Source organism: Sus scrofa, chromosome 11 (assembly GCF_054392235.1).
Source record: "Sus scrofa isolate SSC_HxYL_T2T_F1_AM1 chromosome 11, Sscrofa_HxYL_maternal_Yorkshire_Landrace_v2.0, whole genome shotgun sequence".
Lineage (NCBI taxonomy): Eukaryota > Metazoa > Chordata > Mammalia > Artiodactyla > Suidae > Sus > Sus scrofa.
The window spans coordinates 19,534,386-19,548,506 of NC_139393.1; the positions used below are offsets into that span (position 1 = coordinate 19,534,386).

At 44.8% G+C, this 14,121-nt stretch overlaps 3 protein-coding genes and 1 long non-coding RNA gene across 8 annotated transcripts in view; 3 read left to right on the forward strand and 1 right to left on the reverse strand.

The window, feature by feature from the left end:
- The window catches only part of LOC146398566 (uncharacterized), a 138,816-nt gene extending 131,160 nt beyond the window's left edge, over positions 1 to 7,656 (forward strand). Inside the window, exons 3-5 of the mRNA XM_084981748.1 lie at positions 3,177 to 3,390; positions 3,528 to 3,596; positions 6,287 to 7,656. Of these exons, the coding sequence (XP_084837874.1) occupies positions 3,177 to 3,390; positions 3,528 to 3,581 (268 nt within the window). The 3' untranslated portion in view covers positions 3,582 to 3,596; positions 6,287 to 7,656. The remainder of the gene's footprint in view (positions 1 to 3,176; positions 3,391 to 3,527; positions 3,597 to 6,286) is intronic.
- Positions 1 to 10,063, reverse strand: part of LOC146398568 (uncharacterized) — a 29,891-nt gene extending 19,828 nt beyond the window's left edge. The window contains exons 1-4 of one of the 4 annotated variants that reach the window (XR_014819447.1): positions 9,936 to 10,063; positions 5,172 to 5,228; positions 3,862 to 4,030; positions 222 to 1,167 (exon numbers count right to left, since the gene is read on the reverse strand). This is a non-coding gene — a long non-coding RNA (uncharacterized LOC146398568). Of the gene's footprint in view, positions 1 to 221; positions 2,160 to 3,861; positions 4,042 to 5,171; positions 5,229 to 6,262; positions 6,387 to 9,935 lie in introns of those variants that run through there. The other 3 variants (XR_014819446.1, XR_014819443.1, XR_014819445.1) reach the window with 3 other exon arrangements.
- CAB39L (calcium binding protein 39 like) overlaps positions 1 to 14,121 on the forward strand; it is a 722,245-nt gene that overhangs the window by 676,164 nt on the left and 31,960 nt on the right. The window lies entirely within an intron of this gene.
- Positions 7,910 to 14,121, forward strand: part of LOC146398569 (uncharacterized) — a 121,575-nt gene continuing 115,363 nt past the window's right edge. The window contains exon 1 of the transcript XR_014819409.1: positions 7,910 to 8,024. The gene's annotated coding sequence lies outside the window, so the exon portion shown is untranslated. The remainder of the gene's footprint in view (positions 8,025 to 14,121) is intronic.

Sequence of the window (14,121 nt, forward strand, 5' to 3'; positions counted from 1 at the left end):
ACAGCACCGGACCCTTAACCCACTGAGCAGGGCTAGGGATTGAACCCACATCCTCCTGGATACTGGTTGGGTTGGTTACCACTGAGCCACAAATAGGAACTCCCAAAATAAAAAAAAAAAAAAAAAAAAAGTCTTTTAAAGGAAGACTGCTGCTGGGTAATCTTTGGGAAAGATTCCGGTGATATTTGGGAAAACATTGGGAACTTTTACAGTATACCTACCTTATTTTGACTTTATATCCTGAGAGCTGCACCAACTCCTGCCCCTGGTGGGAGCCGAATCCATGACGGAAGACCGGAAGGAGACCAGGGTGTGGTGACATTTCCAGCAGTTCAGGGTCACCTTCAGTGTCAGCCCAGAGCAGAAGTGGGAAGCAGGAACCAGCACTGTTCAGCCCTGTGCCACGTGTTTCTGCATTGTCCCACTTCAGGCTCACAGTAACTCTCGAGGGAAATATTAACATTTCCATTTTTAAGATGAGAAGAGTGGGGCTCAGAAAGGTTAAATAACATGCCAGGCTTCCTCCTCAAGTCACAAGAGTGGAAAAGGTGGTTCTTTGTGTTCTGAGCTCTGAATGTGGAAAACAGGCAGAAAAAATGGACCTGCAACTAGGAGTGGTCCCAAGAGAGTTGTCACTGGTGAAGGCAGCCTCTCATATTCATATGAAAGACTGAGTGCAACTGGAGGAATTTCCAAACCTTGTAAGATACCAGTGGTCCCTGTGGGCTCTACCCTAGAAGGGGAGCCTAGTCTACTGAGCATCAGACCCCACCAGGCTGTGCTGGAGTATAGGGGGGCCAGCAGAGGGCACTGTGCAGATGTGGCAGACCCAGCAAGGGCCTAGGGCTAAGCTAGGAATGGAGAAAGGTCATTTTGGACTAAATTCGTTTATTTCTCTTGAGGCAAAGTAACACAGAGCATGTTTTTCAGAAAGCTTTAGAGAGTGGAGTTTGCTTCTTGCAAAATCACTAATTGTTGTGGCTTTCTTTCTCTTACTTAAAACTTGCTTTTGCCGCAGTGGATGTCAAGAGATACTGTAGAAAAGTGGATAGAATAGAGAAAGCGGGCATGTCCAATCACATGTCCCGTAGAGGTGTCTGTTTTCTCTGCATGTCTTTTGTGTCTTCTGTAACCTGGAGATCAAAGGCTTTATCTTACAGGTCTGTTCTGAAGATTAGAGAGAAGGCGCAGAAAGGGTAAACACATGACTCACTCAGTTTGCAATCATTTTGGTCTTATGATCTCTTTACAGTCTTAAAAATTACCAAAAACGCAAAGAGATTTTGTTTATGTGGATTCTATCAATATTTCCACATTAAAAATGAAATGTACTTTTCATTTAAATTTCTCATTACAATATTTATGTCCTTAGAAAAAATTATTAATTAGCAAGGAAAGATTGTAAAGCAACTATACTACAATTTTAAAAAGAATAACCAGAAATATGTATCAACTAGTTCATCACACACGAACTTAAAAACATGTTTTTATGAAAAATAACTTTTTAAAAATAAAAAACATTTAGAAAAGCGACAGTGTTTTGCATTTTTGCAGATCTCTTTAATGTCTGACATTGTCACATATGTTCTATATTCAGACTACTGTAATGTTACATATCAAGAGCCTCTAGAAAACTCTCTTGTACAGTCATGAAAGAATGGGAGTGAAAAAATGTAGATAACATCCTAACCATTTTTAGTTTTAATCCAGGTGTTTAATAAGCAATATTGAATCTCTCTCCCTCCCCAAGAGAGTTCATCGCAGTTTCTGGGTGGCTACTCCAGCCTGTAACATAGGACCCTCTGCTCTGTGTGCATAGGAGGTAAGCTGGTCCTTGGAGAAAGTGTCTGACACGAGGATTTTGAGAGGTTTAACTCAGCATGCAGAGAACCTGCTGAGAAATCAAGTCATCAATGAGATGACTCAGACCTCACCTAGTTGGAATAAGCCTGAGCTCCTAGCCCTTTCAGTGAATGGCAAGTTGATATCTATCTTGAACATAGAAAATCCAGAAGTCATAAAAAAAATGAAATTCTGCCAGTTGCAGCCAGGTGGATGGACCTAGAAAATATTTAGGTTTAGTGAAATAAGTCAGAAAAGAACAAATGCTAAAAATAGAACTACCATATGATCCAGCAATTCCACTCCTGGATATATACCTGGGAAAAAAAAAAAAAAACAGTAATTCCAAAAGATACACACACCTCAGTGTTCGTAGCAGTACAGTAGCTAAGACACAGAAGCAACCCAAGTGCCCATCAACAGGCACTGGATTAAGAAAATGTGGTATACACACACACAGTGGAATATTACTCAGCCATTAAAAAGAATGAAATAATGCCATTTGCAGGATCATGGATGGATCTAGAGAATGTTGCACTTTGTGAAATAAGAGAAAGACAAGCATTGTATGATACCACTTATATGTGGAAAATGAAAAAATAATACAAGTGGAGTTCCCCTTGTGGCGCAGCAGAAACAAATCTGACTAGGAGCCATGCGTGAGGTTATGGTTTCGATCCCTGGCCTCTCTCAGCAAGTTAAGGATCCGGCATTGCCAAAAGTTGTGGTGTGGGTCACAGGCATGGCTTGGATCTTGTGTTGCTGTGGCTGTGGCGTAAGCCGGTAGCTATGGCTTCTCGTAGACCCCTAACCTGGAACCTCCATAACGCACGGGTGTGGCCCTGCAAAGCAAAAAATAAAATAAACTTTAAAAAAATGAAAAATAATACAAATGAATATATATATACAAACAGAAACAGATTCATACATACAGAAAACAAACTCACGGTTACTAAAGGAGAGAGGAAAGGGGGAGGGGAAGACTAGGGATGTGGGCTTAAGAGCTACAAGCTAATATGTGTAAGATAGGCAACAATGATACATTCTACAGCACAGGGAACTATAACCATTATCTTGTAATAACTTTTAATGGAACATAATCTACAAAAATACTGAATCACTATGTTCTACACCTGAAATTAATATACTACTGTAAATCAACTCTATTTCAATGTTTTTAAAAAAGTCACAGAAGTCGCTCAGAGAGCAATTGGTTAACCAAACATTTTATTTCAAATTAACATAAAATCTGCCTTTCAATGACTTCCAAAATGTTTCATTTCCTTCTTGCTTTGGATGATGAGATGCATTTACTGTTTCCATCTCCTTCCCAGCAGGCATCCCAGCCTGATGAGCCCCCCTGTTAATGAACTTCTGCCTCCTGCTGAGACGTGCCAGACTTCCTTGGGCCTGAATTGCCCTGCATCTGCCCTAGGTGGGCATGAGGGCTTCCCCAGGCTGCCTCGGACAGCGGGGAACACCAGCCAGCAGAGCCAGCCTTCGGCTGCGGCGTGGGGGCTGTGTCCCTGGGTTTCTTCAGGGTGTCAGGTACCTGGTCACCAGATTTCCTCTTCCAGCCCTCCTCCCCTTCCCCAGCTCCTCACTCCTGTCCCAGTTACAAAGCTCCCTCTCCTTGATGCTTTGGACTCCCTCAGACCTCTTTGTAACCTTCATTTCTCCCCTAGGTTCCTCTGTCTGCCCAGAGGGGATCCTCTCCACCGGCTCCTGCACATCATTAAGATGCAGTCCATAAAGTAAGTAGCATTTGTACCCACTTTCCAGATGAGAAAAATAAGGTATACAGGAATTAGGTAACTTGCCCAGGTTCCCATGGCCAGTACCAGTGAGACTGTTGCTGAAATATCGGCTGCCTCTCTACACTGATGCCAAATAGAAACTTGGAGACAGAGCTGGAGGAAACAGAAAAAGTAGCTTTCATCACCAGGCAGAGAGGGGGACACAGCAGGCTAGTGCCTCGAGGACTATGCCCCCCTTGGAGGGGGCAGCGAGGCGACTTACAGCGTTCGAGGAGCAGGGCGTGATCAGCCCATGGACCTTTTCTTGACCGGTGGGTGGTGAGGTCATTGGGAATCAGCGTCATCCACCTGCTGGTTCCAACCAGTCTGGGGTCTGCCTGCTTGTGGGCAGCACACAGTTAACTTCCTCTACCCAGTGGCAGCTTCAGCGTCTGCAAAACAGCTTCAAGGACATGGCTCAGAAGATTATCTATAATCTTTGAAGGAGACCTAACTACAGGTCCTTGACTTTGTTGAATGACTAAACTATCATTATTCTGTCTTGCTTGACTGTGCTCTTTCTCTCTGTATTTTCTCCCTCCTCTGATTAAATTGATTCTTTGACTAAAGTTTTTCTGTAGATAACAAGGCAGTGGGGGACACGAGGGGCGTCCTCTCGGGAGGCCCTCACCAAAGGCCTCACGGCTGCAGGACCAGGGTGGGACCCTGCGGCTGCTCTCCGTCTCGTCACTGATGCCTCTTTTAAGGAGCTTCCTTGTTCGGATGCTGTCCATCTTCACTGCCTTCCCCACGCGCCACCTTTGATAGGTCTTGCCACACCCACACCCACGTGTGCCCGCTACACACACCTTCCAATAGACTCTCAACGGACTGAGTCCCTGGGACATGCCAGGAACTGTTTGGGGGCCCAGGAGAGAGCGGTGAGCAGGCCTTCTCTCAGAGAACAAAAGGGAAGAGGCGTCCAGTCTCTTTCAGGCCCTTTTGCTTCATTGGCTGTTTTCTGCCTTTATCCCAGAAACACTTTTATCTTGGTCAGATATGGACCACACAAGGCTTTGCTGTGTGCTCTGTCTTCAGCAAACCCCTCCCGGCCTCTCCTCTCTCAAGGCTGCTCTGCCTGCCGTTCCCAGGTTGGCTTCCCAGCCTTAAAGATGGTCGCTGACCCTGAGCCTCTGCTTTCCCTCACCGGCACCTGCCATGCTATTAGACAAGAAAACCACCGTTTTAGGGAAGCTGACCTTTCTGGAACCCCTTACACACTCACAGCAGCCTGCTCCCATTGTCTGCTGAAAACAGGAAGCTGGAAATGCTGCCCCAGCTGTAACAGCTGCAGAGGGATGGCAGCGCAGGGTCTGCCTGAGTTGCCTGAGCCAGATGAGGCCCAGGAAAGGTTAGAGGCCCCTGAGGGCTCGACCTAAGTGAGGAAGAGCCCAGTCAGGGAAGAGGAAACTGAGGATTAAGTGCCTCATTCATTCATTCATTCCGAATACGTATCCATGAATTCCATCCCTGGCCCCAGAACTTCCACCTTCTGCCCGTACGGCCAAAACAAACAACAAAACCTGCTTTTACCGTGTGTGTGGTGATGGTGACGTTACAGTGGCTTGGAGGGACAGAGCATCTTCTGATCTGGAAATGAGTATGGAATCACAGCTTCCGGTTATGTTTTACTTCAATAACCCTGAAAACACAGAGTTCTCTAGAAAGGATTATATTGATATTCCTAAGCTGGTTATGGTAATCATACTTTTAGAACTAAGTTATCACAGGAATGAGACTGCCTCTATCATCTACATGACCTGCAGCTGGCTAGTAAACCAGGAGATGAAACAGCCACACAAAGAATATGTACTCAGTGCCATCTGGGCCTCAGGGACAGTTCTAGGCCTGAGCTGCTGCAATGAACAGAGCCAATGAATCGGTCCTCGAAAAGTTTGCAATATATTGGGAGAGACAAACCATAAGCAAATAAATACATGCAATAGTGTCTAATATATAATGGGTACATATTATAAGGAGGAATAAAGCAGTGTCTAGGGGCAGAGCTGATGTGGGGGGGGCACTGTTTTAGATAACGTCGTCAGAGAAGAGCTTTTCGGGGCGGGGTGGGGGCCATTTAAAAGTAAAGTAATAAGTGAAATAAGAGAATGGTCCGGGAGTTCCCGTCGTGGCGCAGTGGTTAACGAATCCGACTAGGAACCATGAGGTTGCGGGTTCGGTCCCTGCCCTTGCTCAGTGGGTTAACGATCCGGCGTTGCTGTGAGCTGTGGTGTAGGTTGCAGACGCAGCTCGGATCCCGCGTTGCTGTGGCTCTGGCATAGGCCGGTGGCTGCAGCTCCGATTGGACCCCTAGCCTGGGAACCTCCATATGCCATGGGAGCGGCCCAAGAAATAGCAACAACAACAACAACAACAAAAGACAAAAGACAAAAAAAAAGAGAATGGTCCGAGTGAACACCTGATGGAGAGCATCTGGGCGGAGGAAACAGCCTCGGCAAAGTCCCTGCCCTGGGAGCGTGCTCACTGGCCTCCAGTGGAGGCAGGAGGCCAGCACTGCTGGAGGAAGTAAGAGAGGAGGGACCAGGTGGGGAGTGGAGGCGGGCGAGCCAGAGCCCCATCACAAGGGGGCTTGGGAGCCATGGTGAGCTGTTGGGATTCTTTACCCTGCATCACGCTGCCTCTTCCAGGGTGGTCACAAGAAAGACACTGGTTTTGAAGACTCAACAAAGACGATGCTTCTGGGCTTGCTGGGCATTTTCTTGCCTTCAGTTTACTTGCAAATCAACCAAAAACCAGAGCGAAGGTGATGCACAAGATCAAGGATACAAAGAACAAAGCTTCCCAAGGCCGCCCTCATCCTCTGCAGAGGCATAGCCGAGTTCAGACAGCCCAGGTGGGGAGTGGAATCTGCCATCCAGAGGAGCCGGAATCACTGGGCTGAGGAGGGTCATGTTGCCTTCAGGGGCTCTGCCTCAGGTGTGTTGTCGCATTCTACTGTGGACTGAACCGTGTCACCCCCAAATGTATATGTTGAAGCCCTAACCTCCAATGTGACTGTATTTAGAAGTAGGATCTTTAGGGAGGAAATTAAAATCATAAAGGTGGGGCCCTAATCCGAGACAGCTGGTGTCCTTGTACAACGAGGAAGGACACCCGAGCTGGTTCTCTCTCCTCTTCTTCCCCTTTCCTTCTCCCTCTCTCTGTGCAGACAGAGAAAAGGCCACTTGAGGGCACAGTGAGAAACCCCTGTGAAGTCGACTACAAGTCAGTGAGAAGGTCTCACCAGTGCAGAAGATGAAATGGAGTCACTTACGTCAAGGGGTTTTAAAATGGAGCTGCGGAGTTCCCCTTATGTGTCTCGGTGGTAGCAAACCTGACTGGTATCCGTGGTGGCTCGGGTTCCATCCCTGGCCTTGCTCAATGGGTTAAGGATCCAGCCTTGCCATGGGTTGTGGTATGCGTCACAGGCGCAGCTTGGATCCCACGTTGCTGTGGCTGCGATGTAGGCAGGTAGCTCTGGCTCCGATTGGACCCCTAGCATGGGAACTTCCATGTGCCAAGGGTGCGGCCCTAAAAAGCAAGATAAATAAATAAATTCACTAAATATTTAAAAAAACAAAATAGAGCTGGGAGGACATTACCTCACTCAGTGGAACTGTGAACTTGACCTGGGCCAAGCCGCAAATATTCCAAAAACTCTGCAAGAACACCTGCAACTTGCTCCAGTAATGGGCTTCTGCCTAGTGACAGCCTTAGCAACCAAATCACGGGTAGACAAGGCTAGCTTTCTGCCGCCAACACCAATCAGAATTCTTTGTAAACAACTTATGCAACCATTTCCTTTTGTCTTTGACCCCCTTCCCCGACTTTCCCTACCTCATGGGACACTATTTGGGTCGCTACTAAAATCCGTGTGTGGCCAGAAATACAATTCTTTGATCCCAGATAAACACCTTGACGATCCCTGCCTCCTGAGAATGTAGTTTTGACACCAGGAACCAACCCTGATGGCACCCTGATCTTGGACCTCTAGCCTCCAGAACAGAAAGAAAATAAATGTCTGCGTTTAAGCCACCTCATCTGTGGAATTTTGTTGTGGCAGCCTGAGCTGACTAATACACATTCCAATGAGTAGTGTCTGTTATGCATCACCGGCCCCCTCGAAGGCCTGCCAATGCTCTCCTTCACCGTCAGGTTGCAGAGAAGGGCTCCCTCTGACTTCCAGGAAGAGCAGTTTTGTTGCAGGAGGTTGTGCAAGGGAGGTTTGGAATCCAAGATCCCTTAACTTGCTTACGCCTCTCTTTCTTCACCTGTAAGCTGGAGACTACGGGAGCTTCGGGGGAAGTTCTAAATATAAAACGCAATTGAATCAATAGTGGTTGGCATTGTTCATGCATAACGTGTTGTGCTGGGAAGGATTTAAGGGTAGGTATGTATATATATCCCATATGGGAAATTTTTCTCGATAATAATGTTTATGTACATAATAACTGTGAAAGCATTTTGGGAGTCTGATATTTTTAAGTGAGGAGGGTTTTTTAAATTAAACTATCTTTGATTTACAATGTTGTGCCAATTTCTGCTGTATGGCATAGTGACTCAGTCATAAATATATATACATTCTTTTTTATATTATTTTCGAGGAGAGTTTTTTCATGGTATTAACAATCTCGCTACTTGTTTAATGTTCTGATTTTGTCATCATTATAATGATCTAAGTATTGTCTCTTAAGATATTAAAAACTTACAGTGTATTTCTGAATTTAAACGTTTAGAAGTATTGGTTTAGGGTTGCAGTGTACTGGGAAATTTGGGGAATTTTACTTTATTAAACTTTATACATTTTAATTTATTAGTTATATAAGTAGTCTGAGAGTATTTAGAGGTTTGTTGATTATTTAATGTTTAAAGAAATGCTGATTACTTAATAAATGTATATGTAGGATTACTGTATTGTGTATCTCCCCAGGACAGCAAAAAGTTGGGGAGAAGTGGGGGCTGTTGAGAATGCAGAGCTGTGAAAGCCGTAAAAAAGAATGAAATAATGCCACTCGCAGCAACATGGATGGACCTAGACATTATCATACTAAGGGATGTTCGATGTGAAAGACAAACATCGTATGATATCACTTACATGTGAAATCTAAGAAAAAGGATACAGATGAACTTATTTGCAGAGCAGTAACAGACTCACAGACTTTGAAAACAAACTTAGGGTTGCCAAAGGAGACTGGGAGGGGGTGTGGGGCGGAGGGGGAGGGATGGACTCGGGGTTTGGGACTGGCATGTGCACACTGTGGTATCTGCAATGACTGACCGACAGGGACGTGCTGCATAACCCGGGGACCTCTACCCGGTATTCTGTGATCATTTCTATGAAAAAAGATTCTGAAAAAGAATGGATGTGTGTATATGTGTAACTGAATCACTTTGCTGTACAGCAGAAATTATCACAACATTGTAAATCAACAATACTTAGTAAAAATTTTTTTTAAATGGGAGAAAAAAAAAGAATGCAGAGGGGTGGGATGTAGAGAGGCTCTGGAGCAGCTGCCCAGTGTTTGAGAGAGAAAGGTGGGAGGAGATTGCTATAGGCTGAGAAAAGGGGCACCTTGTGAGAAACAGAGAGAGACACTCCTGTTTGATATGGAGAGAGAGACACTCCTTCCTGATAGAAACGCCACGGGTTCCAGAAGCTGTAGCCTTGTCCTTTGACCTGGGGACAAAGACCCAATAGATTTCTCATTTTGCCACGTCTCTCTTTGTCAGTTTAATTTTCAGACCCTGCCAGGAACCCTAAAAAAAAGGGGGAAAGAAATTTCTATCCTTACCTACAGATTCCCCCACTAAAATAAGCAAGATTTTTTGAGTGCCTGTAATGTACCCAGTCGTCTGCAAGCTACTTTTACATAAGTTATCTTGTATAATCTTCACAAGCCTACACGATAGCTTTCAATAATTTCAGTTTTACAGATTAGAAAATCAAAAACTTCTAGAGATTGCCTTCCTTGCCCGAGAACTCCGGAGCCAGCGTTCAGACGCAGGTCTCTGGTCTCCCAGAGTGCAAGCCTACCACCTCCCCACGGCGCTCCACTGCTTGGCCGCAGCCTCAGCCTTGAGACTTGTATGTGACCCACAGCCCTCACTACCCTGGAGCTTTTTCTTTCTTGCAGCCTTGTGGCCAAAACAAAAACAAACCAACACAAAATAAACCCATAACCTCTGGTGTAAAAGGTTACGGATTTCAATCCTCCCCGTAGAACAGATGGTCAGGACTGAAATTCAGCCAGGTCTGGATGACTCTTGATTGTGAGCCCACAGCTTTGAGAGTCTGACCTTTTTCATGTGAGATGATGGCTTTATTCCCAGATTTCTGGAGGTGACTTGCTGTTTATAGATGTCTGCATCTGAGAGGAGGCGAAGGAGCCCCACAGTGGCTTTGAGTCATAAGAAATTAGGCTTCCATGACATCACTTTTTGTGCAAAGAGGATTGAAGTCATTTGTTCCAGGAGCCCCTGGGAGCACGTGGAGGCGGATCCAGAAGGCTTGCTTCTCCCTCTGCACATGAGCAAATGCCCACATCCGAACTCTCTCTGTCCAGCACTGCATTCTGCCCAGCATAATCATTGCAATCTTTTAAGTAGGAACACAAGTATGCCCTATTTTCAGAACACCCAAAATAGAAAAATTCAAATACAAAGAACAGACAAATCAGAGGCCAACACATCACAAAATAATTATTTGCTTTAAGTAAATATTCGCTGCCTGATTTCATTTGCGGGGCAGACTCCCCAAAGGCATTTGAAATGTAAGATGATTAATAAAAACTCTATTTAAGGCAAATATCTGGTAGCACAGAATAGCTGGCATTTCTGTAGGGTTTTTCCGATTTTTAAAGGCTTTGATGTGTGTTTTCATATTTTATTTTGTCCTCATGACCACTTTGCACCATGGGGCAAGTATGCTCATTCCCGTTTTACAGATGAGAAAACTAAGGCAAAGAGAGCTGAGTCCTTGGCCCAAGGTCACAGAGCTGGAAAGTGTCAGAACTGAGGCTGGATTTTAGCTCATTTGATTCCTCGTTAAAACCCTCTTTCCTTTATAAGCATGTTCTTTTTCAGACATATTTTCCCTTGAAAGAGAACTCAGATACTTAGGAGCTATTTTTGGAGTATATTCAAATCTGAAACGAAGAGCTATTGGTAAAAAAAAGTGATTTGTCTTCTTCCAAAGAGGGAAGCTGGAGATCTGTAAGGTTCTCAAAAGAGGATCCAAAGATATGCATCACCCGGTTCACCAGTGAAGCTTTAAAACACCACACAGATGATCACGTCAGTCTACAGATATACTCAGTAAGAGCATCCAAGTGTAGGTTGGTTTGTTTTTCTTTAAAGCGAAAGGGTCCATTCGGCCAAAACGAAAAAGCACGAAAAAGCACAAGTTCGCGTGTGGCCTGGGTGAGGCAATCCGAGGGCTGCTGAAGGGAGTTAGAGATTTTCAAAGTGAATGGCTCCTGTGCTCAAAGAGCTATGTCATTTCTTTGCAGGTAAACCTAATCAAATGAATTTGTACTTAACTCTTACAGCAGAGAAGAGAGAATGAGTCATTTGTAACTGAAGGTCGCCAAGAATAAGCCGTTTAGCTTTAGGACATGGTTCTATATTTACAGTGAAGATCTAGCTTATAAGCTCTTTCTAGCGTGATGCTCTTCACTCACGGTGGCTCCAGGCATTACGCTCCTTCCCTCAGAAGGCCCCGTGGTCTCCCATTGCCCCCTAAACACCTGTACGTCCACCAGTCCACATCCGAGTGCTCAGCGCTCTCAAAAAGCACTAGATTTTGTTGGGGTGTTTATCCCTGTCCCTCAGCTGAAATTCCCTTTACTTTTCTTTCATTAATGTCTTGCCTTCTAAATTCTGCCCATGAGTGGAGTGGGCTCAGCTGGGAGGTTCTCAGCTGGGGAGTCTCCTGGATGGGGTCCACGTGGATGCTGGGACGGGAGTCATCTGAAAGCTTCGCTGTCCACGCGGGAGGGCTCTCACACATGACTGGCAGTTGGCTGAGAACTTGGCTGAGACTGTTCACCAAAACATCTTCACGTTCTCTCTCCAGGTAGCTTGGTCTCCTCACAGAGTGGCAGTCTTATTCTTTTCAAAGAGAGCATCTCAAGAGCAAGGCTCCAAAAGATTCAGGCAGAAGCCTCGAGGCTTGTTGTGACTGAGTCTTGGAAGCCCCAGAATGTCACTTTGGCTGTATCCTGTTGTCCAGATGCATTTATTAAGCCCATCCTGGATTCAAGAGAAGGGGAATTCAGTTCCACTTTTGGATGTGATGAATAGTATGCATTTACTGCTAGAGAAGGACTTGACAGTGACATTTTTTGGAGAAGAGCTCCAATATTTTGAATAAAGCTACAGCACTGTAAGCTCTCTTCTCAGTGTAAGGGCAAGTGAGGAACATCAGAAGGAAACAGAAAGGGACTCTGCCTGTCCGGACCCCTCCCTCAAGTGCAGGTGGAAGAATTTATATCCTAAAAACTTTGAATCACAAGCTGATTCTTGGGGAACTAATGGCCAGAATTTTCACTGTCTGTGTGGTATAAAAAAGAAAAAAGAGGAGTTCCCTTGTGGCCCAGAGGGCTAAGTATCCAACCCTCTGTTGTCTCTTCTGTGGCATGGGTTCGCTCTCTGGCCTGGAAACCTCCATAAGCCTTGAGTGGGGCCAAAAAAAGAAAAAGAAAGAAGAGAAATCAAGTAATGAATTGAATTGATGTGATCCCAGGATTGTAATGCATCCAAGAACCCGGTAGAAATAAGTGCAAAACTTCTTTGGAAGAAAGTCAACGTAAGCCTCAAAAATTTTTCACTGATAGTGTTCCAAAGAATAGGGGCCCCTGGCCACCATATCCCTGGATTACCCCTCCCCCCACGCATGCTCCACTGACAGGCTCAATTTTCAAGCTCTTTTCCAAGAAGAAAAATTAATTCTTTACAGAAAACCATCTCCCTCAGCAATCTCCCTTCATAACTTTTTAAAAAATTTATTATAGGTGAGTTACAATGTTCTGTCAGTTTGTGCTGTACAGCAAAGCGACCCAGTCATACATATATATATATATATATGTATGCTTTTTCTCATATTATCTTCTCTCATGTTCTGTCATGAGTGATTGGATATAGTTCCCTATGCTATAGGCAAGACCTCATTGTTTATCCCGCCTAAATGTAATAGTTTGTATCTATTAACCCCAAACTCCGGGTCCATCCCACTCCATCCCCTCCCTCTTGGCAACCACAAGTCTGTTCTCCATGTTTATGAGTCTGTTTCTGTTCTGTAGATAGGTTCATTTATGCCATATTTTAGATTCCACATATAAGTGAAAGAAATCACATAGTATTTGTCTTTCTCTTTCTGACTTAATTCACTTAAGTTTGGGTTCCATCCATGTTGCTGCAAATGGCATTATTTTGTTCTTTTTTATAGCTTAATAGTATTCCATTATGTGTATATACCACACCTTAATCCATTCATCTGTCAGTGGACATTTAGGCTGTTTCCATGTCTTGGATATTGTGAATAGTGCTGCAGTGAACACAGGGGTGCATATATCTTTTTTTTTTTTTTTTTTTTTTTGTCTTTTTGCCTTTTCTAGGGCTGCTCCTGCAGCATATGGAGGTTCCCAGTCCAGGGGTCTAATCCGAGCTGTAGCCACCAGCCTACAACAGAGCCACAGCAATGAGGGATCCGAGCCGTCTCTGTGACCTACATCACAGCTCACGGCAACGCCAAATCCTCAACCTACCGAGCAAGGCCAGGGATCGAACCTGCAACCTCATGGTTCCTAGTCGGATTTGTTAACCACTGCACCATGACGGGAACTCCATTGCATATATCTTTTTGGGTTTTTTTGTTTGTTTTTGGTTTTGGTTTTTTTGTTTTGTTTTGTTTTGCTTTATCTAGGGCCACTCCCACGGCATGGGGAGGTTCCCAGGCTAGGGGTCGAATCGGAGCTGTAGCCACCGACCTACAACAGAGCCACAGCAACGTAGGATCCGAGCCGCATCTGCAACCTACACCACAGCTCACGGCAATGCCGGATCCTTTAACCCACTGAGCAAGGCCAGGGATCGAACCCGCAACCTCATGGTTCCTAGTCAGATTCGTTAACCACTGCGCCACAACGGGAACTCCTGCATATATCTTTTTGAATGAAAGTTTTGTCCAGACAAATGCCCAGGAGTGGGATTGTTTGATCATATGGTAGTTCTGTATTTAATTTTTTTTTTACATAACTTTATTACTCAATGAATTTATTACATTTATAGTTGTACAATGGTCATGACAATCCAGTTTTATAGGATTTCCATCCCACAAACCCAGCGCATCCCCCCACGCCCCAAACTGTCTCCTTTGGAAACCATAAGTTTTTCAAAGTCTGTGAGTCAGTATCTGTTCTGCAAAGAAGTGCATTCTGTCCTTTTTTCAGATTCCACATGTCAGTGAAAGCATTTGATGTTGGTG